Genomic DNA, 24623 nt, shown 5'->3' with positions numbered 1-24623 from the left:
ACACAGAGACTTATTCTTACTTACGAATGCCTGGTCTTAGCTTGGCTTGTCTCTAGCCAGCTTTTCATAGCTTAAATTATTCTGCTTACCTTTTGCCTCTGGACTTTTACTTTCCTCTATTCTATATACCTCTCTTTTCTTCTTACTCCATGGCTGGCTGGGTGGCTGGCCCCTGATATCCCCCTCTCCTCCTTTTCTTGCTCCTCCTGCTTCTCTCTTCTTTTTACTCTCTCTGTATGCCAGCCCTGTCTATCCATCTCCTGCCTAGCTATTGGCCATTTGGCTTTTTTTAGACCCATCAGCTGTTTTAGGCAGGCAAAGTAACACAGCTTCACAGAGTTAAACAAATGCAAGGTAAAAGAATGTATCACATCTTTGTGTCAGTAAGCAAATGTTCCACAGCATAAATGAATGTAACACATCTTACACTAATATTCCACAACAGATGCTCCTGCCTTTTAGAGACTACAACCCACTATGGAACTTAGCAAAGTCCCCGAGACCCCTTACCATCCTGAAATTCCTGCTGAACTGACCTCTTAAATCTCTGTGAATTAACATGAGACACTCCATCTAAAGCTCAATTCCTTCAGCAATGCCTATCCCTCTTTCCTGTCTTCCGGTGAGCACCTCAGTCGGTGATAAAGTGTCTCTAATGTCTCTTATGAGCCAGTCTTGTGATTTACCTTGTCTTGTCTACCATTATGCAGCCTTTGTCTCAAGGAGGGTTCTGTAGCTTTATCACCCTGTTCCTTTGTTTCCATGGACCTTAAATTATACCATCTACCTGTGCCCTACTCCCTCACGTGACAGTCTGGTGGGAGGCTCTTTCATTGTTTATTTGAAAGTCCCAGCTTGAGCTGTCTAGATTCAGCATATTCGCTAATGACCAATAGTTTCCTCTACTGGACCATTATCAAAACTCCCATCTACATGGAAAATCATACATGTTCTTTTCTTCTATGTTGAAGGTCCGATCTGAGGGTTCCTTCAAGCACTCCCGCCTCACTCTCTTCCTCTCCGCCATCTGATTCTTCACATGTTTCCATGTTTATGGATCTCAAAGGACGAATCTTTAACATGGATCCACCATATAGTTTCTTTCCTGTTGAGTTTTCACTCAAAAGAAATAGAAACTCAGCGCCTCTGTTTCATTTTCCTTCCTGTCAAATAAGAGGCTGATGCAGAGGATAGACTAGAATAGAAAGACTCTATTTTCCTATTGCAATCCCTCCCTTACCGGAGCAACCTCTCTCTGGGAAGACAGCTGAGGCTCAGCCACATCTCTTTTCACCCGTAAGAAAGGCCACACAAATAAAGCCGCCATCTGCTTGTGGCCCCTTCCCATATATGCTACTCTCAGGATGTGCAATGTGGTCTATGGTCTGCTTTATGGTTTAGAGATCTCCTTATATGGTTGTGTTGCCTTTCACTCATCAAATAGACATGCCTTGCCACGCCCATGCCAAACAGAGGAAGACAACCACCTTTGGAACTTTCCCACGAACGCTCTGCTCTCAGATGCCTTGACCTTGGTTGTGTGTCCTAGCACTCACTGCAGGGAGTAATGCAATCACCGCTAAAGAATAGAGGCATAGCATCCTGTACCAGCTGCATGGGAAAGAGCAGCAATACTGGGCTTGTCTATGTATACTCTCCACCCTCATATCACTCAGCCTTGGTTTCATGAAGGGGCATCTGCTCACTTCTTTCCAACTCACATATAGTTCTCTCAGTTCCTATTCAGATGCCATTTGTGTTGTGTGTTCTTTCAAAAGTTCCTGGGCACCCTGATGGGGTGGGATGACAAACCAAAAGAACAATTCACCCAAGTTTAGCTTAGTGAGGTGCTGAGTGTGTTCCGATTACCTGGAAGAGTCGAAGGCAGCTGCATACTGAAGATCCTCCCAACTGAGGTACCAACTCATGAGAGCTGCTCTCCCGGGGCTCTTACAACAGATTTGAGACAGATCTAGGACCAGAATGTTCTCCTCCCAGACATTGTTTATTGCCTCTGTACCCTCGGAGAGAGGCCTTTCAAATCTTCTTTCGGTAGCTTTCGGATCTTACAAGTTGCGTTTATTTCCTGATCCTTGTTTTCTTCCCTTCTCTTTCCAGGTGAAATCTTTTAACTCAGAAGAAGTAGACACAGAACAGAGGATGGACATGGCTCATAAAGTCAGTGTCACCCTCGTGTGGGGAGTGTGTGGCAAACAGATGGAACAGAAAGACAAAGAACTGTGCCTTAGTCTGCTTTTCAAATCTCAGCTCCTCGCGCTTGCATTTCGCAGCCAGCAAATGGGTCTTTGAGAGTGGCGATCCAGGGCAGCTTTTGTTTTCCTTCGCAAAAGTGCTGTCTGGCCTTAATGCACACTGGAACTGAAATTTTACATTTTAAAACAGGAAATGTGTATTAAGCAGCAATTAATTGGCAGTGCACTTCATTTTCCTAACTATTTGAACTCTACTTTAAATGCATGAATTTCTTGGAGATATTTATTTTGATAATACCATTTAATATTGAGATACTGATGTCATCATCATCATCTTCATGTACCACCTATGTGAAAGTTAGTCAAAATGAAGTGACCATTTGGGTGACCTAGAATGTTTATTTGAGACCCCGTGAGACATAGTAACTTCAGTGGCATAAATGCTTGCTTATAAAAGTTGCTCCCATCAGTGGGGCTGGAAAGGTGGTATTGAGAGAGAGGCATTGAGGGAGAGGATGATAGTAGTTTACAGATAAAATATAAGTATGGGGGCAGAAAAGCTTAAGCAAAGAGGGGTGTCAGGGGATGTGGGGAATCAGGGAAGAGAGGGTTAACCAAAGGAAAATACATGAAGGGGGCACATGGAAACCTACTATCATAAAACTCAATTTAAAAAGATAATTGGAAGGGATAGTAGAACACATATTATATAAAAGAATGGGGCAATGATACAGTTTGAATGAGTGGGGGGAATGATGCGAGTTGATGGATGGGGAAGAACGATGTGGGTTGAATGGATGGGGGAGAATGGTACGGGTTGAATGGATGGGGAGAATGATGGGGTGGGATGGATGGGGAGAATGATGCAGGTTGAATGGATGGGGAGAATGATGGGGTGGAATGGGGAATAGTGGAGAGAAGAAGTTGAAGAGTGAGTTAACCAAAACTAATATGAAAAAAATCCTATGGAAACAGACTAATGACTAAACTAATTTCAAATTGTAATAATCAAAATTGAGTTCAAATAGAGGCATCCTGTATGAACAGACAATGCTGTTTCCAGAAAATATGGGTTATTAAACAAAAATTGCAGTACCAGACATGGGATTCTTCCCTATGATCTATTAGTCAGGGAGGCACAGATGCCTCCAAGATAACACAAGCTCTTGCACTTGCTCTTGGTTAACAACTATAACTAAATGATAAGACCCTATTTCTGAAGATGCCATGTATTTTGATTGTAGGACATAGAGAAGTCAATCTCAAACTGGCATAGAAATTCCTCTGTGTTGTCTAGTGCTCACAATGCCAGAATGTGCTCTTCCACAGTGCTGAGGGAAACGACATTAATGATCCTATCCAGTGCTGGATCCTGTGTGCTACAACACCAACCTGCCCAGCAAGATGTAACCATTAGTTCAATCGTGGCGTGACTGTTACAAGGTCACCATCTAATGTCTGACAGGATTTGAAGCCTGCTCCACAGGACAGGACTCATGCTTGCTATGGTACTGTAAAATTTGTCAAAAAAGCCATAAGGTCATAGGCCCTAGATGTTTTTAGTAGGGAAATTCTACTAAATGGTCATGTTTTCACACTGTTTTCTAAATATGTATATTATGGCCTGGAGTGCTGCCAACCTTGATCAGAAAAAAAAATAATAACACTTCTCTTAAAAGTAAGCAGCTACTAAAGAAGAGACTTCTAACTGGTCAATGGTGATAGCAAGTGACTCTGAGGGCTCAGCCCTACAGGGACATCCTCATCAGCTTCTCCATGGATGCTCGGGGAACATGGTGGAAGAGAAGGAGGAGAGAATGCAAGTGCCTCAAAGCTGGGAATAGTGCTATGGAATTTTGTCCTCTGGAAATGGTCATTCCACTCATGAGGTCGCAGAAGTTGTGGCTACCCACACAAGATCATGCCTATGAAAATTCCAGCATGGAGGAGAGGACCTTCCCTGGGGCCCACCCCTAGCTGAGGGCCTCTCCTGGGGTCCACCCCTAGCTGAGGCACTATTGGCAATTGATTGTGGCTGGGAATGAAGAATCGTTCTTTTTCTTTTAGGGCCACAAGTAGTTTGCCCAAAGGCCAGCAGATGACCCAATACCTATGCGCATATAAGTAACACTAATTGGACACAGTTGTGCAGTGTTTTTATAAAGAGCACGAGAAGTTAGGAGGGCTAAGAAAGGAATTAGAGGTGGGAAATGGTGGGAAATGTATTCATAATATATTGTATATGTGTATGAAATTCTCAAAGAATAGATTTTAAGTTAATTTATAAAAAAATAAAGTAAGAGGAAGAAGAGAAAAAAAGTCTCACAACCTCTAAATCCTAGGTTAGTTCTTTCTGTATTTTAGATTCAACTGAAGAGAAAGGAAGAAAGAAAGCAAATAAGAAAGAAAGGAAGAAAGAAAGAAAAAGAGAGAGAGAGAGAGAGAGAGAGAGAGAGAGAAAGAAAGAAAGAAAGAAAGAAAGAAAGAAAGAAAGAAAGAAAGAGGAAGGAAGGAAAAAAGGAAGGAAGAAAATCTAGGAATGTAACAAGAGGGGCCTGCTTGTGGTTTCTGTCCTGCCCTGTACCCCACAGGCAGCAAGGTCCCAGATGAAATCACACAGAGGACTCTATAAGATTATAAACTGGTTGGCCCATTAGCTCGGGTTTCTTGTTAACTATTATCACTTATATTAACCCATTATTCTGATCTATGTTAGCCATGTGGCTCAGTTCCTTTCAATGTTGGCATATGTCTGTAATTCCAGCTACATGGGTAACTGATACTGGAACAAGACAAGCCTAAAGACCAGCCAGGGTAATAGAGTGAGATTCTGCCTGAAAAACAGACAGGCATACAAACACATGAGCAATCAAAACACTCGGAGCCTAGGTGCTTTGCAGGGGAGAGGTGTTTCATTATCTCACAAGTGCAGAGGTTGGAAATTGAAGATCAGGAGGCCCCATCTGTGCAACTTCTGATGTCAACCTGGCTTTGTCAAGACGCAGCAGATGGTACCGTGTGACAGGGCACATGTGTGAGAGAGGGGGTCACACAATGAGAAAGATAGGGAAGAAACCTCAGGGAAGCACCGAGCTTGCTCTTCGCAACAATTCACTCTTGTGAGGAAGGAATCATTCCTGTGAGACCCAACCCACTTTACAAAAATCAGCATTCATCTCCCCCCCGCGTGGTGCCTCTGTGACCTAATCCCCTCTACAGAGGATCCACCTCTGAAAGATTCACCATGGGTTACTGCTGTCCCATCCACCGCTGTGGGACAAACAGTAACAATGGCTACTACCCAGTCTTCAGTGTCGCGACTAGCTTGCCCTGCACACTTAGCACTGCAGCCAATAGATTTGTAACTGTGTCAACCCTGGCTTTCTGTAAAACTCGTGCCTAAGGGAAGAGGAAGGTTTAAGCCCCGAGGCCAATGATGCTGCTCTCTGGCTTTCGTTCACTCATTAAGCAAAGCCAAGGACATAATGTTTAACACGTGAAAAAGAAAAGTTACAAGCAATTCCTGAGAAATAGTGCTTCTAGCAAATTCAGAAAACCAAACCCCAATCCCAGAACTCAAGTCCCCTGTTACTCTAGCAATAATGGAGAAGTAAATCTCCTTTGTATTGTTTGGAGAAATAAGTCAAGGCTGTCTAAAGCCAAGCTGTTTCTAATTCACTCGACAAGTTACAGGTTTCGTGTAACTCCACCCCTTCCCCTAAGAACCAGTGGGAAGAAAATTGGATTAAAAATTAGACACTCTGGTTCCAGCACTGTGTCTCTTAAACAAGTTACCGAGTCTGTGATTCATTTTCCTCATCTGCAAAACAGGAATGTTATAGCATGTTTCAAGTTATCCTATATTATAGGAAGGCTGACTGCCTCCGTAAACCTATAGCTTATTTATTCCATCTGGAATGGAATCATTGAGGCTTGAAAGTCATTATTTAAAACTAGTAAGAAATCTGGCTTAGAGAAAAGAGGAGTTTCTGGTGGCCTCTGCTCTCCTGTTACTCGGCACAAACCCCTCCGGCAGCCTTTGGCCGTTCCTGATTAACGCGTCCCGATCACTGTTCTCAGTTCACTGAAGGCTGGAGACGTATTATACAAGCACAGCTTCCAAGTTTTCAGAAGCCCTTTAATGAAAACCCAAACACCAGAACTAAAGTATTCCCTCTAGTTTGTTAAAGAGCTGGAGAGGGCTGGGAGGTACGTGTTCCCTAGTTGTGAAGATGTGGATGAAGAATTCTGGGAAGGTCACCTCACCAGCCCTGCCAGATCATTGTAAAGATCCATCTGCCTCCCAGGACAGCTCCTTTGTCTCTATTCCAAGACAGACTCATTCTTCACATCATAAGTCTAATGCAATGCTACGCTTGAGTTTCTTTCCCCCTTAATCGGTACCTTCATCATTTCTTTCTAATGTTTGTTCTATAACACTTTCTTGCCCCTCCCAGATGCAGACCATGTGTCTGGTAGAAAGCAAGGAAACTACAAAGCCTAAGTATTTGCATCATGCACACTTAGAGCTACAAGCAAAAAACTTGAAGTTGTAGCCATGTGATATGTATTTTGGATATTACCTGCCAGGCATCCAACAAATTTAAGTGAGATTTGTGTGTGTGTGTGTGTGTGTGTGTGTGTGTGTGTGTGTTCTTTCTCTCTGTCTCTCTGCCTAGCATGCATTCAATCTTTTGGAAATGTCTCTGACAGCTCCTGTCTTCTAATGCCCAGGAAATGACTTGGCATGGAGTCTTTACTCAATAACTGGTTTTGTTCAGTTAATAGGCACATAAATGAAAAAAGCGAGCTGGACGAGGTGTCACACACATATAATTCCATCCTTTAGAGAGATGAAACACAAAGTTGGAAGCTGAAGTCCAGTCTTGGCTGCTTAATGATACCATACCTCCCTTGACCTCCCCTAAAACACAGGGGTCAGTGGTACAGCTTAGCCTGAGGGGTAAAGACCTTGTTGCATCTTTAGTTGAATTAGAAGCAGAAACTAAACCTGCATGTGTATCCAGAACAGAACTTCACTTATGTCAGAATAAACAAACGTAAAGAAAATGCTAATGATTCTGTTCTCTGTGCCGGTGAGCCATGATTTGTGGGCAATGAATCAGCCCCTGCTGAGGGCTTGATGAGATGGGTTAAAGACAGCTAGACCCGAGGAGGTTTGCAATTCTCGTGCTTCAGTGCTTATATTAAAGTCCCAGCAATGTACTGTACCTTTCTGGTGTCACACCAGCCACAAATACAGTGATCGCGAACGCTAAAGCAAGCACTGAAGAAGAGTCTTGTCAACTAGGAAGTAGAAATTTGCTTCATTGACAGGGAAGCTCATAGATCGTTTATTGTTTTGTTTTGTTTTTTTCAGTGAACATTGACAAGCTACGATGCTTCATACACCCTACAAGAGACTAGAGAGATGATGGATCAGGGTCACGAGTACTTGCTGTTATTGCTGAGGACCCAAGTTAGATTCTCAGCACCCATACTGGGTGACTCTCAGCTTCCTGTAACTCTGACTTTTGCAGGCACCAACATAAATGGCCGAGAGTGCATGTTTGTGCACTCATGAGCACATGCACACACAAACATACACTCCCCTTGGTTAAAAATAAAATACATGAAAAAAAAACAACAATGTATGAGATACTACCTGAACATATGTTTGCCCCAAAGAAGTTCATATGTGAATGCTTACTCTCCAATACACACTCGGACAACCGTAGCAAGCAGCAGAATAAGATAAGCAAACAGCGTGGTAAATGATCAGGAAAGGCTGCATTTGTCTGACAGAATAAAGCAAGAATTTTATAGAGCAAGAAGCATATAAAAGGGTTTAAAAGGCTGTGTTAGGTGTTTTGCTCATGGGAAGAAGAAAAAGCAGACCCTTGTCTTAGCAGCATTTGGAAAATGCATTCCATCCCAAAAGAAGCTTAACCCTAGCATCGAACAGAAGCCAGGGCTCATCTGGTCCTAAGAACTTTAAAATGTTGATCAAACAAAGCCTCACCATGCCGGAGATGGGGTATGGGTCCACAGACTTGCACCCCTCTCTCAGATGGGGACACTAAGATCTAGAAAATAACAGTGTTTACTCAAGCTCACTCCCTGGAAGAGACAGCAGGTCGTTCAAGAATGCCGAAGCCTGAGTCAGGGGAGATGGAAGCTCCTGAGAGATGCCTTGTGGCTGAGTGAGACGCAGCCAGCACTCAGGTGATTGTCCAGGGAATCCAACCTAGGAGGAGCTTGGAAAGTAAAAGGCACGGGCCTCTGTATGTTCAAATGCAGAGAGGTAGAATGATAATGTCCTTTATGCACTTTTCGTTCTTCCGAACTTCTAGGTTGGCACAGAAAGTAATGGTTTTCATTATGGCAATTTCACATGTGCCGTTCTGGATTCTAAACTGTGTCCTTCCCCTACCCTACTGTTTCCCCCTTGGCTCATGACACATATCCCTTATACATTATTCTAAGTGAACCAGGCCAGTACTCCTCAGGTACCTCTGTCATGGTCAAAGCCTAAAATGTCAGGGGAAACTGGAAGGGATGTGAGTCTCCTTTACTTGCAAAACAATTCTCCTTGTGGAGGTAGAAATGGTATGGGGCTGAAAGGTAGGTTATGTTGTGCAAAAGTCTTACGGCATTTAAATGTTAACGGCCCTGTTTATGTCCAGGCACATGACTGGGTAATTCTTGCTGATGCCCATGCTGCTGTTAGAAACTGACAGCTAAAGATGATACCAAACGTTTGAAATCTCCTTGTACCCGTGCGGCTTATTTACTGCTCAGGGAACAGCGGCACTGTGTTCTCTTAATAATGTGATCCTATTCCTCTGCAGTTTATTGGCAGCCGACATGCATAAGGCTGTCATGTCAATACAGACACAGCCTTTAAGTGGACATGCACCGACGCCATCCTGAACACCCACCACAAATGAGACCCCCAACCCCCTGAGGGAGCTTTGTTCTCATAGAGATCATTAAAGGGAGTGGGGTACTCTTCCCATTTTTGATCAGCTTCTCTGAAATTAGCATCCACAAAAACACATTCTTACTCAAAGTATGCTTTACTGAGCTCATGTATTTCCTGTAAAATCTGAAATTCCTCTTTGGTCTTTATTTGCCTCTTTAGTAAGTTTTTACTATTCTATTTATGCTCATTTTATATTTGGTTTATTAATCCAGCAGCTGTGAGGGTTAAAACGCATATCCCCTCCCTCCAAAGACCTCTATTTCTGTCCTCTATGAGTTAAATCATTAATATTCTAATCTTCATCTTGAGTAGTCTCATTTACTATGTTGTTTAATGATAATAATAACAGTTATAATTTATTGGTTATTTATTATTGGGATTTTGCTTTTTATCTGACTCCTGTGTTGCTGGGATCAAAAAGGCTTGGGATGGCTCCTCCCAATATTCTGTGATAAGGGTTTTGAGCATGGATACCTTTAGTACGGTGCAGCGTCTGGTGGAGGAACCCGACACTTTTCTTGCGACCCACAGAATTCCTGGGCTTTAATTTTATAACAAGGGATAACTAACTCCCCTGTGAACACTAGGTGCATGCCTTTAAAATGGGGACAATCTTCTAGCCTCTTCAGGTGCAGAGAGAACTGTAAAAGGAGATGTAAAGCCAATGGCGTTTCTAGAGCTGAACGTTCACAAACCGAAAACAGATTTTAAAGGCCGAAAGTTTATTTTAGCTGTTTAAACCAAGTCCTTCCACCTCTTCTCCATCGTTTTCTTTCTAATTTAAATACGTCATGTATTCTGTGCAGCACCACAGTACACAGCCGGATACATCAGCCCGCCTGCCCGTAAGTTCTAAAAGACATTCGGGCAACCCAACATCTATTTCCAAACGTCTTTCGTATGTAAATGATGTTTGTGGCAGCTGTTCCCAATAGCCATCATTTGGATACACACATCACTGTATGGTCATTTGAAGTTATATAAGTTTTAAGTGACCCATCTTTCAAAATCTAACCTTTATTAACACAGGGAATTTTAAATGCGTGTTTATGAGCATTTTCATGCATACCTAAAATGTGTTTATGAAAGCCACCCCTCAAGTTTATCATGTATTTTTGAACAAAACAATTTACTTAATAAGAAGTCAAATGCATGGTTTTTTTTCATAATTTCACCATAATTTTATTTTCTATTTACAGTCTTCGATTTCTAATGCAGGGTCTAGTTGAGCATTGAGGGGATGGGGGTTGAGGAAGAGAGATTGGGTTTAGAAGAGAGGGTCAGAGGTCTGGCTGAGACAACAATCTTAAAGCTAGCAGGATGTGAAGGTCTTCCAGAAGAAATTCTTGCAGCCCGCCTTGCGTTCCCGGGGTGCCATGGCTGGGTTCGAGTTGGCAGACCTCTGCAGCTCCAGCCTCATTTCATCCTGCTCCGCTGCCTGGGGCAAGTCCTCGGGCTCCAGGGCATCATTCTCTGTCTGGTTGGGCTCGGACAGCAGCTCTGCCAAGAAGTACTTGGCCAGTTCCTGGATAGGGCAGAGAGAGGAGCAAAAGGAGGAATGGGAGAAAGGGGGAAATGTAGTTTGAAAATAATAGCCACTCAAAATCCAGTTTTCACAACAATATGGATGGTTGATGTATTCACTAGATTATGGGGGCGGGGAGCCTTCAAAAAACCCAAATCTGCTCTGTCTCTATAGGCTTAAAATACAGTGAAACCGCAGGTGATTAAAACAAAGGTGGTTTTATAAATAAATAGAAAGCCAACCGTTTGCGCAGCTCTATTTCCCTTCTCTGAGATACAGAGTGGACATGAATTCTTGCCGGTCCCCCACCCCTACCCCATCCCGGAGGTAAAGGCAAACCTCCCCGCCAGACTGCAGACTCCATAGCCCCAGCCTCGTTTTGTGGACTAGCACCGCGCTTCAGGACCTGGGTCAGCAACCCTCGTGGCAGCACCAGGGATAGAGCCCAGTCCCGCCGGGCTCACCCTGTTTGTGAATTTTCTTGGACGCCAGAGAGGAACTTACCTGTAAGATGATCCAACAGCTCTGATCAAGTCGGGATAGAGTAATAAGGGACCCCACACTTCAAAAGTTTCCCTGGGAGCTTAGGGACTGAGCGACTCTGAGAAGCGCTAGCCAAACACCTGTCGCAGGGGCTTCAGCAAAGCTAAGGGTCCGGGAAGGTGGGGAATTCTCAAGAGAGACGAGTCCCGGGCATTTCCATACCTGTTTTCCTGCGGCAGCTGCCAGAGACTTCTGCAGAAACTGACGGAGTCGGGGGTCCGAGGGGGCGCCGGTGACACCGCCCAAGGCCAGGACGATGCAGAGCGCGGCCAGTGCACACTGGAGGCGGCAGGACAGCATTTCTGCGGCCACAGGCAGCCGAGCTGGAGCGCGGTGGGTCAGCGGACGCGGGTCCTTAGCAGCAGCGACGGCTCCGGGTAGCGTCTCCTTCAGCCGCTATCGAGCTCTCCACGGTCTCCCCCTTTTAAACTCTCTCTCTGACGTCAGTCAAGGAGGCGCCCCCAGATCTCACCAGTGCTTTTACGCACCATTAGTCTCGCAAAATCAATCACAGAAGAGAGGGGAGGCGACACAATCTAAAGTGGCTTATTTTTAAAAAGGAAAAGAAAAAAAAGCCTGCACCCACGCAGGCACATGAAATTCCCCACGCCACACAGACCACACAATCTTACTTTCACTCAGTGCTGACATGTGTATTCCATAGTTCAATCACATACGTGCACACTCAATTACAGAGAAAACACCCAGTCCTTGGTCAGCATCACACATAGTTGGGTACCTGTCTCCGTACCCGGACTACTGAACTAGCCATCCTGCTTAACTGTGTTGTATGATAAATGAGACTTAAAGCCATCGTCTAGGAGCAGATGTGAGAGCGAAATATGCAATTAAGGGAGCTGAACTATTTCCTCTCCCTCCAACTCCTAAAGCCTTGTAGGAAAAAGGATGACTTGGGCCTTAAGGGGACCTCACTTTTGTCTAATCTACCTATCCTTCTAGTGTGACAAAAGAAAGACCCTGGAGGGACAAACACACACGAGAGAGAAGAGGAGGGAGGGGAACCACACCTGGAAACAGCTCTGCAAAGCAGTCTCAGAAATCATATAATAATGCCTCAGAAGTTCAGTGAAGAATGCCGAGGAGATTGGCAGACAATCGCTCTGTACAGCTGGAACCAAGACCAGACATCTGGACTCCAAGGCCAGGGTTCTTCCTCACCATGATGATTGTTCTGACAGATTCCTGGCCAGTAGAAGGAACCCTAGGTTAGGAATCCCCAGGACAGGTATATAAAAATCCAGGAGCCCCAGCAGTGTGACAGCCATTGTGTATCTGTGTGGGGAAAGGATCAAGAGACTCTCGGAGCCTCTGCCTTCTACTACAGAGGAAGTTTAAGAAGGTCTGCTTGTCATCCAGTTTGGCGAATGAATCTAGTTGGGGGCTCTGGCTGCAGTTTTCAAAATGACTGCTTATTAGGAAGATGCCAGCTCTGTTCCTGGCATAGAACAGGTGATCTCACAGGCTCTTCAAGGATTAATATTTTGGGAGTGTTAGAGAAGTCAATAGTAGAGGGTTTTTTTCCTTTTTTTTTTTTTTTCAGCCCCAGAAGTCAAATGAAGCAGAGGATTTGCCCAGTGTTGCTATGGGCCGTGCATCATGAGTTAGACCATTCTCAATATTTGCATTCAGATTAGGAAGTATACGGGTGAGAGGGGTTGGCTGGTATCTTGAAGTGGTTTGGATAACATTCCCTTTGGTATCTCTAAGCCAAAGCAAAGAGAGTATTAACAGCAGGAAGTGCTAAAGCTTCTTGAGCTCACCAATTCCAGGCAGGGTAAGCCCAAAATAAAGCGTTACATTGAAAACAAAATCACTCATGTGTTGGAACACACAGTCTGCAAACCCAACCCTAGAAAATAAGTAGTAGTCTCTGCACCCTGGATCTTTCCAGGCGCAGGTTGTGGCCTCAGAGTCTGTACTGGTCACCCATCGTGAGGCATTCTCGGATCACCGACCCCCCTCTCTCCTACTGTGGACCTGGCCCTCGGCAGCCCCACAGCGTAGAAAAAGACAACCAGTTAAAGAACAAGTGGCATCTGGCTATCTCGCTGTCATCTGCCTCCTTCTCCAGACCATCCACATGCCTGCCCTTTCCCTCTCCAGTTTGACCTCTCTCTTTTCCTCTTACCATACCCTTCTCCTAAATCTCTCCCAGACTGTTTCTCACTCCCCTTGCCTGCCCTCTCCCTATACTCCCAGCTTTGCTTCTTGTTCTTAACCTCACAGTTCAGTTACTTTTCTGACCCTCCCTCTGCTTTCACGGTTTCCTGCCTTTGCCTCTCCATCCCCCTTTCTCACCCTGCCTGGCTAATGCCTAGCTCAGACTCTGCCTCTCAGCAGCTTTCCTCTCTGGTCCCCTCTTCCCTGTCTTGTCTCCTCCACTGTTTCCTGCTGAAAACACTCTTCTGATTCGGGAGCAGTCTGAGCACCTACTCTGGAATCGCAGAGCGGGAGCTGCTTCTCCCACGCTCCCCCCGAAGTGCTGAGGCTGCAGATGGACGACATGACTCCTGGGGTTTGATTCTCTCTTACAATCCTTGGATTGTTAGGAATCTGAGAGCCACTTAAAGAAAGAGGCAGGGCGCATTTTTTTTCATGCCCCGCAACAGGCAATCTTAGTACAAAGGACGGTTTAGCATTGAACTGCCTCAAACTCGCTAGCCTGCACACCCTGAAATAATCTCCAGAACCTCTGTCCCAGCTCTCTAGGCTAAGAGGGGAAGGTAGACTGTCCTGGTGGTCACCCGGAGTCACTTGCCCTCGTCCTTGTGCAGCCTCTAGGGGTCACCAACACTGCAGGCTAAGTTGCATGTGTCACAGAAGGAGATTGAGGTCCTGAGAGCATAAGGACTTTGCACTGGGCCTGAGGAGGGGAGTAATATGGTCAAAGGAAAATGCACCATGTTTCTCCCACAGCCAGGATTCGCCGGGACTTGATTCGACTCACTTGCGCCCCTAGTGGCCAAGGAAAATTCTTGCTGCAGTTACCAAAAGTTCTGCTGGCCTAGAAGTTTGGGTTCCAGAGGGGACAGAGCTCCTGCTTGAAGACAGAACAAACATTTCATTGATCTGGAAGCTCAGAGTTCCTCCTGGCCACTTTGGGATTCTTATGCTCCTAAACTAACAGCTTAAAAAGGAATAATAGTATTGGGAGGAGTGACTAATACAGAATGGCAGGATGGTAGGGGGTGATAGGGTTGTTTCTCCACAATGGAAGTGAAGTTGTTTCTGGGGTGCAAGAGATTATTTAGGGTGTCTCTGGTTATTACTATATCCTTTAATTACAGTCAATGAGAAACAACAGTAACTTAACCCAGGTAGGATGACAAAGGGCCCTTCGGGAAGGAAGATGTGGTCCATTTCTCCAGAAAAAGAACTCAACCCTGCCCAGTTGCTGTCTGAGAGTGGAGGACACATAGAACGCAGAGGAAGGTAGTTTTAAACACCAGCTAAGGCCAGTTGCAGAAAGATGGTTTGTAATTAACATGAGTGTTTCTACTTAAGTATTATTAGTAGCCGCGCACATTAGTGCATGTATGCACACACATTAATTATTATTAGTAGCCGTGCACATTTGTGCGTGTATGCACACACATTGAACAATGTCTGTGTTCCTCTAAAATGTTTTCACATTTCTGAAAATGCAAGAAATTTTTCTGAGAGTTCCTGAGAATTTCAGAAGCCTGGGCGTATGCTGATGACTTCTCTTGGGCATCTTGCAAATGGAAACGCTTTTACATTCCACAGAGAATAAACTGGGAACAAAGTCATTGGTGGGGAAATTAACACAGTCTAGAGGGACACGGGCTACGTGTCTGAGACCCTAGGCACAGATATCCAGGTTTTTCATGCTGACCATCACCAGAACAGTTCTTACAGGGTTTAAGGACCAGGTCAGGCAATGGAAGTGAAGGTGCTGGTAGCCATGAATCAGTGGAAGACTATGGAGGCAAGGTGTTGCTGTCGTTCCTAGATGGAAGTAGCCAGCCCTACCCTGTGGACTTATACCGAATGAGTCAGCCAAATACTGTAGGAAGTAAGCTGTTCAAACTGATGTCGCGGCCCAGTTAGACAAGCTTTCCTCCTGGGGGCAGGGAGGGCATGGCCCTAGAGGCCAAGTAAGAGGTTTTCACAAAAAGGCAGCAAATGGATGTTGACCTTCCCCCCCCCACACACACACACACTAGAAAACCCTCTTTTCTCCTTCACACCTTTACCGTGGAAACAAATGTGGTGTAATTTAGAAATGATTAACTGTTTTGTATGGTTTTACCAGAATTGCTTTCTAGATTTAGAGCTGGCTCACAAAAGGTTTAAGTCAGGTGGAGGAAGATGCATTTGCAACATGCAACCCTCTCCTTACAGAGAGCAGACTTGCCAGGGTATGGTGGTAGAAATGAGAGTAAGCTGTATAGAACCTATTCCTCCCCAAGGGCAAAGCTGCTTGAGAGAAACTCCCATGAGTGCCCCTACCATCAAGGAGCTCAAGAATGAGCATGCATAGTCCTCCAAGGATTCCGCTCAGCTGTAGGAGTCCAGCTCACCCCCATGAAGTTGCTGATGCCGATGGAGACAGACGTTGCTGCAAACTTCCACAGAGCCTATACCACAGTGACTGCCGTAGATAACAAAGAGTGAAAAGCTTGCGGGTTTAACATTGTCTGTAGGGAGGAATGTGTGTGGTAACATCTTAGAACTATCTTATCTGTTCTTTCTCTTCTCCCCTTCCACTGCAAAAGCTTTAAACCCACTGTCCTCAATTCCGAATACAGACACACCAGGCAAGCAGGCATGTTTCCCCAGATCCAGCTTTTCTAAATCAGGCTCACACCAGGCCACCCCTCATCAGTCAGTCCTCCTGGTCTCCTAAGCTCTGGTTCCTCAGTGCACATGCCCTGTTCTCTCCATAGCCACTTGTACCGGCTGTTTCCTCTTCCTGGAATATCTTTGGTTCCTCTCTGACAGTTAGGTGGTACATAGTTCATTCCAAGATATTTCCAATGACTCCATACTAAGAACAAACCAGCTTTCTACTGTGCCCCAAAGTGGGTCTTCTGCATCCATTGTCCGAGACCCTCCCAGGTCATTCTATATATTTCTGTGTCTTGAGGGTCTGCGTCTCATCCACAAGCCTAGGGACTCACGGAGTGCAGTCACCTGTCCCAACCATGTCTGCATTCTCATTAGACACAGGCCAGGCTTGGTGCCCTGTACCTGCAATTCCAGCACGCAGAGGTCAAAACGGGTAAATTGTGGCAGCAAGGTCTGTAAAGCCACCTGGCAAATCTAATGCCCGTTGGGGCTTGATATAAAATCCTCATCTTAAAACAAGAAAATTGGGCACACGGTGGTTGTTGAAAACCGATGTTTAGGTTGCAGACGAGCTTCTTCCTCCTTACGTGTGATGCCTCCGTGGATTCTAGGAGTAGGACAAGCATCATGGGGCTCAGGTTCCTGAGGACCACATCCCTTGACAGATGCTACTCACTGCGTACAGTCTTCAAGGACATATGTATATTGGTCTCTTGTTCCTTTCTGAGCTTTGTAAAGAAAACAAATCAACCTAAACACTACTCACTGTGGTTGCTTCTATGCTGAGAGTTTACACTGTCCTATGACATCCTAATAGAGTTTGAAATATATGCCCTCCTAGTGACCGAGAGATCTGGGTAGGAAGCATCATCAACCGCCAAAGCAGGCTTCTGTTCCTAACCCAGCTCTCGGCTGTGTTTCACGGTTGACTGGGTGCGTTAATGCCAACCAGACAGGGGCCCCGTGCCACAGTGCCTCTGCAGCTGGATTGGCAACAAGGCCTCTTCTGCCACTCTAGCCTGTCACTGGAGGGAGGAGTTGGGAAGGGACTTCTGTGCCTGTCATCTCCCCATGTCTCCCTTCTCTATGTGAATTCCTTTGGTTTCTTTAAAGTCTGCTAAGGACTTCCTCGTGAAATGAAAGCCAAGCTCTGTCCCCAGGTAGTGCCTGTGAGATCCTTTCCCCCGTGTGCCCACTTTCAGAGACTTAAAGCTGAGGCGCTCCAAGAATTTCCCCAGTGCAGTCAGTAAGGAGCAGCACTCTTGGCCAGAGTCTTCCATCAAGGGGTCTGAAAAGTAGGGTTGGAGATCACTGGCCTACTCCTCAGACCAGCTGGCAAAAGACATCTTCGGAGTGATTTGAAGTCCTCTGTGTTGATAGATTGATAGAGTCCATCTGAACACAAAGGACCCTTGTTAAATCAGCTTTCAATTTCCCACATTCAAATCTGAGTACTACTCTTAACCCTGACCCCGTGTCGGGACTGGCAGTCCTGATCTAGGCTGGCCTCACACTCAAGAACCTAAGTTTACAACTGGAATTTCACACACACACACACACACACACACACACACACACACACGGAAATCTACTCCCCCGATATCATTTGTCTATTTCATCCATCTCATGTTCACCTCTGCCTCCTCACTGTGTCCTTGCTGGTCCTCTCTCCCAATTGTTTTCCTGGCTCCCATTCTCTCTTTTGTCTCAATCACAATCCTCTCCTCCCTTTCTCTCTGGGGCTCAGCTTTGTGGAGTCTGAAGAACCTGCTCAGCAGCTTTCCCAGGGTTTCCCCAGGTTGAGGGCAGAGGCAGAACTGCCGCGGAAAATGAAGACTAGTCTAGACCAGAGCCTTAGAAAGCACCTTATTTCACACCAGGAAAGCGGAAGCCAAGCAAGAAAAGGGCACTGCTGGGGCTGCATGACTGGCACCATTTAGACCCTCGGCTTCCCCTGGTCTGTTTTCTTGCCTTGTGACAAGTACCCCATGAGTTAATCCTTGGTTCCTTTCCCCTGCACACGCACACACCCTTAAGTGGTTGGAAACCACACTGTGATGGGGCAGCTCCTGTTCTATTCTCTACAGACCCACAGCGCGCATGCCTAAAGCCTCAGAGATTGGCTCCCCGACAAGGGTATTATTCTGCAGGAGAAGCTTTGGTAATCACTAGGTAGAAATGTGAAAGTCCTCCAGGCTGTCATGCCATGTCTCTGTCCTTTGGGGTATTTTCTAATCTCATAAAACCAGCCAGACCTGCTGTGCTGTCTTGTGCTGCGCTCACAGGGGAGTCTACCGTTGCTAAACCGAGCTCCTCTGCCCTCTGCTGGCCCCACCAAGAGCAGACGAGCATCCTGCTTAGGGCGGGCTTTAGCCAATGTTTCACTCTCAGTGTTACAGGTATTGTGCTTGAAGTGGGAAGCCCACAAAAACACACAAACTCAATTCTGTTCTCAAACTTCCAGTGTTTCAACAGCTTGTGTCAGATGCTGGGCAAGCAGACACGAGCAAGACTCCATCCTTGGTTTCAGGAAGGATCCAAAGGCTTGGCCAGTAACAGATTTTTCCCCCTGAGCCATGGGATGAAAAGTTTAACACTAAAAGGGACCACCAACCCCCTCTAAGTCTCTCTCTCTCTCTCTCTCTCTCTCTCTCTCTCTCTCTCTCTCTCTCTCGCCTACTTCCTCCCTTTCCCAAAGGCATTTGGGGACCATCTCCTCCCCGCGTGCACAGGGATTGCCCAGATAGAGGGAGCATGTGTATTTCAGGAATTCTGCCCAATTGACAGGTTGATGCCAGAAAGTTTCCTAAGAACAAGAGTTGGAGAGGAAACCAAGTTAGAAGGCAAGGGTTCTAGAACTAACTCTCCTCTTGCATGGGAATGGCCCACCCCGGAACCTATATGTACAATCAGTGTCGCATTTCTTAGAAGCTGCTGCCAGAACCAGGGATATAACTGCCTTTTCTCACCTTCACGCCAGCAGATCTCACTTCTTTGGCCGGCGGAAAGGAAGCACAGGAATCTTGTGTGTTGTGAGCTCCCTCTTGTGGCTCTTCTCTGCATTGCCGACGTGCCTTACCAGGCCTTTCAGGGCTCCCTGTCTGGAACCAAGGACCCTTCCTGACCAGCGCCCCTCTTCCTGATACGCAGAGGGACGCCTTACCTCTTATCCTAATGCCCACTTGCATCCAGTTCTTAAAATACTTGCTTTTAAACATTTGCAATAAATTTGGACGCTTCCAATTTAATCTTTGGGGCCTAGATCCCCGGAACCCCACAAGGCAAATGGCTGGACCACTGAAGATCCCAGCTCAGTGTGTTCTTGCAGCTCCTCAATCTAGATGGGGTGCTCTGTAGCTGCCCTTCCATTCTGGAAGCACTGGTGCTCACCTTTTTTCTCCCATCCTTCTAGACCAGTGTTTCTCAACCTGTGGGCCGCCATCCTTTGGGCCTCAAATGACCCTTTCATAGGTGTTACCTAAAGCCATCATCGGTAAACACAGATATTTACTTGATGATTCACAGCAGTAGCAAAATTAAAGTTATGAAGGAGCAACAAAAATTATTTTAAGGTTGGGGGTCACCACAGCGTAAAGAAGTGTACGAGAGGTCCCAGCATCGGGAAAAGTCGAGAATCACTCTTTTACACAATCTCATCACAGAGCTGCCTGGCTCCCTGTTTATTGAAACACAGAGTTTACTAACTGTAGGAGGCTGAGTGGTGCCCCTCTCCCCAAATTCTCGTCTCTTTCCTAACACCTAGAAACTTCCAATATGCACGTGTTCAGAAATGGGAGTTTGGTAGCTGGAGAGTGCTCAGAGGTTACGAGCACTGACGGCTCTTCCAGAACACTGTATATATAATAAATAAATAGATCATTAAAAAAGAAAAGAAGTGGGAATTTGCAGAAGTAAGCCAATTAGGGTTCTCCCGGTTAGGTCTCCTGGGTTATCCAGGTGGAGACGGTAACCAGGGGCAGGAATCCTTGCTGGAGACGGAGGAAAAGGTGGCGGAGAAAACCTTGTGTAATCTGAAGACCAGCAGGGAAGTGACACGGCCCTGGGCCCTGGTACACACAGAGCCACCAGAAGCTAAAAGGTACCACAAAGCCTCCTACCCTTTCATCTTATGAAGTTTGGCCTTGGCTCACACCTCAGTTTTAGATTTCCATCCCCACCCCCAGAACTGGAAGAAAAGACTTTTCTGTGATTTTAAGTCACTGTCGTAAAGGTTAATAGCAGCCATGGGAGCATACAACCACTAAGCCATTCTCCGCTTTCTACTGACTCAGACTGGCCCAGAGAGATGGATAAGACCGGCTCAGTTCTGCTCTACACTGGGACCACGTTTCCGGTCCACCTCAACTGGGTTCCCAGAGCCAGGCCCAGACATCAGGGTGCTTTTCCCCAAAGACTAGGCTCTACTCAGGCCTCTAGGGTCTACTTATCACTGTCACTTAAAGCGAGTTCCTTGATCAGGCTCCATCTTCGTCAGTTAAATTCCAACTGGGGCACGCTGCCGCTCTTGTTGACCTGAAAGCCAGGCTTAGCATTGCTATAGCAATCTAGTGGGCTGAGTGGGAGGGTTCAAGTCCTAAGGAGTGAGAAGATTTGCCCAAACTACACTGAAGTAGAGACAGGTGGCTGTTAGCAACATAATGAGGAAGAGTTTGGGAATATTTACCCCGTTCCAATAGCGTTATAGAAAATATACTGTTTACATAGGCAAGGTCAAAGCAAAATGCAGTGGGGTATTTTGTATCCACTCAGCTTTGAACCTTTTCCCGTCGCCATCTGCTCCACTTGCTGGAAGGGGACTCATCGCTCCCATGCTCTCGTTTACCCTAGCTCGGCACCTCTTACTCATGAAAACTTTCAGATAAATTGATGAACCAGTGTCATGCCTCGGGGAAAAAAAAATAAACCATTGGCTAAGCAACATTTGACAGCAGGAGTCACAGGGAAGCAGATGTCAACTTTGGGCTCCTACCAAGAGGACTGGCTCAGCAGAAAGCTGTTCTTAGATGCCTCGAAAGGAGAGACGAGCCCCAGGCAGGAAGGATTCCTGCAATGTGCAGACGAGTGCAGAAGATACCCTTCTCGCACCCCACCCCCACCATCACTCATGCCTCGGCCTATGCTCATCTAGGGTTGTATCTTTTGCAGGCAAATCCCCATTTCTTTCTCTTAAAAAGAGGACACGCATTTTTGTAGCCATGGCATTGTGCATGCCAGGCAAGTGTTCTCTCAGTGAGTTATAGCCCTGGCCCTCTGGACACTTTTGACCACTTCATAGGATCCAGGCAAAAGCATGCACCCAGCCTTCTGAGAAGCCACAGGACAAAGGGGCAGACGTACTCCTAAATAATTCTGAAACAAGACATGTTAGATGCTTGCTTGTTTTCCATTACAGCAATTGTGTTATTATTTGTCTTTAGTTCTCCTGTCTGTTGGTTCCTTGTTAAAGAGGCTTGGCCTTTGTTACCAGAGAGCTTTTCTTAAGATTTAGAGACATGCTTTCTTGTCTTGGTTTGCCCTGAAAACTGCCTGGATATATATAGTAACTTCTTGCAAAAACACGTACGGAGCATTGCATGAATGTGTAATGTCAATCATAATCTTCAGCTATCAGCTTTATGCAAATGACTTCTAAACTAACACACACCCTTTCCTCATCTGCCTGCCTCGTTGTCCCTCTGTCTCTCTCATTTCTGATGTTGTTTTTAACTACTGCCTTTGTGGGTTATTTAAATGTTTCTTGTGTGTTTCTTCTTAGTTTCTCTCCATTATTACCAAATTAAGCCCGCACTCCAACTCAGGACCACAGTGTCTCTCTTGTAGACATTTTAAAAGCTTTCTAACTATCCTTCCCATCACCTGGTGTCCCCATCAGCACCACCAACTCTCTCCCTTCCAATTTACCCTATACCATGTGTCCTCACTCAACTTCTAATATTGATTGGGCCATGTATCTGTCTTCACCAAATAATTCACATAGAAATCATTGGCATCTGCATGCATAGGAGGTCCCCAGTCCTGAAACTGAGTCTTGAGGTCCTTCAGAATGACCTTCTAACTTCTTCAGTTCTGTTCAATGCACACACAGCCTCATTCAGAGGTCACGTGTGCTCACCGTTCCCTAAGACTGCTGTAGTACGGCCACACCCATCTCCGCTAGCACACACTTTTGTCAGAACTTTCTGCTTCCTAGCCTCCAGAAGGAAGTGGAGCTGCTGCAATTTGGTATGGGCAGGCATGGGCTCCTTAAGAAAAAAAAATGTTGTTGCGTGACTGTGGTGGCGCACACCTTTGATCCCAGTACTTGGGAGGCAGAAGCAGGAAAATCTCTGTGAGTTTGAGGCCAGTCTGGTATACAAAGCAAGTTCCAGGACAACCAGGGCTTATCTTGACAAACCAAAAAGGGGGAGGTATTTTTAATTTTTATAAATACAGAACTCTCTCTTCACAGAGTATGGAGAGTAATAGAAATTCACTGCACAAAGAGATTGAAATATAGTAAGGATCAAGATTCTAAATTAAATTCCCAGGAAAGTTGCCTGATGGGGGGGATGGTAAAGATGAATGTAAAATGTTGCTCATCTCTACAAACCTCATAGTTTCCAGCAAGAGAAAGGGAACTATACCAACATGAATGATGCGGGACAAGATGCACTCACTGAGAACAGATTTGAGAGAGAGGATATGAGGACATGCTAGACGGGACGCTGCTGTCTCTAAGTCTACCTCAGACCACAAAGGAAGTCTCTGATAAGGAGACACTGACTGACAGTCAAGGTTCGCCCTGTTGGTTGGACTAGAATAAGCCACCTTTTGCTGAGAATGAGAATCAGACATTGTAGGCTGGGAGGTTGCGTGTTTAAGGGCAGGGAACAGCTTAAAGGACAAGGCACAGGGCCATGGAAGTGTGCTCCAGTGTGAGAACGCGTCACCTAGATGAGACTGATAGAATGGTCATGATTAGGTTTACCTCCTGGGACAAAGATAAAACTGCCGCGGCTTTTGAAGCAGAGCCCCTTGTTTCTTTCTTGAATTCTTGCTTGATGATCCAAGAATGCCAGGGCACTTGGTGATAACAGGAGCTGGGAGAGCTTCTGTCTTGTTCCCAGCTTGACTGTCGGCTCAAAGTTGACAGGCTCAGTGCTGAGACAATTTGGAAAGAGAATGACGCCAATGCTCTGATTAACAAAGAAACAGCAACTATTCTATTGCCCCGAATGGGAAGCAGGAGGCATTTCTGTGGTTGGAATATTATTCATGCTTCTGTCTCTGTTCCAACATAATTCTGGAGTGGAGTTGGCCTTACCTTGATTGCTCGTCATCACACCATGGCCATGGATGAGAATGGTACTGTCTGGAATTGTTCGCACTGAATAGGTGAGCTTCCTAGCCTGGCTGTGAATGCCAGGCCAGCTCTTTTCCTCTCTCTGCCCTTGTATAGACACTTTGACAAATAAGCACAAACGTATGCATATTCAATCAGAAGCTATTATTCTCCTGGGTGTGTTCATGCACACCTGGAACTCAGAAGGCAAGGCAGGGTCCTAAGTTCCTGGCTAGGTTGATCTATGTGGTAAAGCTTTGTATCAAAAGATTTCATCTACAAGGAGCTATTAATTTATTAGCTCATTAATTTATTAATTTGTTGTGAGGTGGTTAAAGGAGAAGGATTTGATGTACTCATGAAAATGATAAAAACTTAAGGTTATCAATACATTATTTATCTTGAATTTATGATCTCCAATAGACACATGAATCAAAACATCACATCATAATTCATTAAAGGTACGGATACTATGACAATACAACTTTTTAACTATCTTTAACATCAGGTCTTCTGATCCCACCCACCTCCCTTTCTCTCCCTACCTCAGAATAAAACAAAATGAAATTTAAGAGAAAAAAGATGAGGGGAGAAAGGGAAAATCTCATCATGAAAGCTGCAGTATGACACAGTGAGTCACGCAGTAAACCCTTTAGCTATACATTTTTACATGCAGGAGTTCACCGCAAAGAATTGTTGGTTTGGTTGAAGGCCCCTGCCTTCTGCTACACCATTGAGACTGGACCCTCCCTGGGATTCTTCCTGGACATTCTGCTGCTGCCCTTTGTTCTGGAGATCCTGCAGTCCTGAATCCACAGGACTGACCCCACTCCCATCCTGTGCTCTGGCAGATCACAGACTGGGTGGATGTTGGAGTGGGCCAACCATAATCTTGGTTCTGGGCCTGGGTAGTTGCAGGGTTGGTCAGTCCTCCAGCTCTTCTCTGTTTTCACCACCAGGGGGAGCTCTCCAGCATTACCCTGGCTAGTTCACCTCTTACAGTGATGAACAAGGGCTGGGGCCAGTTCTGCTGCTTTCATATCCTCAGGGTGTGTCCCCCACACCCACACCCTCAGGGTCAGCTCTACTGTGCTGCCCAGGTGAGGTGTATGTGGTACTCTCCTGAGTGCTGCAGCTGATGAGGGGCAGGGACAGCCTCTCTTGCTCCTATGCCCTCAGGGC

General features: G+C 45.7%; 1 protein-coding gene across 1 annotated transcript; it reads right to left on the bottom strand.

The window, feature by feature from the left end:
• Positions 1-10364: 10364 nt before the first annotated feature.
• Positions 10365-11690, bottom strand: Sst (somatostatin). Its single transcript, XM_057765847.1, has 2 exons — positions 11429-11690; positions 10365-10723 (listed from the first exon to the last, which is right to left on the bottom strand). Exons 1-2 carry the CDS (start codon positions 11564-11566, stop codon positions 10511-10513), a joined length of 351 nt encoding a protein of 116 aa, XP_057621830.1. The 5' UTR covers positions 11567-11690; the 3' UTR covers positions 10365-10510.
• Between the last annotated feature and the right edge of the window lie 12933 nt (positions 11691-24623).

The sequence above is a fragment of the Chionomys nivalis genome, chromosome 3 (genome assembly GCF_950005125.1).
Source record: "Chionomys nivalis chromosome 3, mChiNiv1.1, whole genome shotgun sequence".
NCBI lineage: Eukaryota > Metazoa > Chordata > Mammalia > Rodentia > Cricetidae > Chionomys > Chionomys nivalis.
Note: the sequence above shows the minus strand (reverse complement) of the source record. Positions and strands in the feature narration are given on the sequence as shown.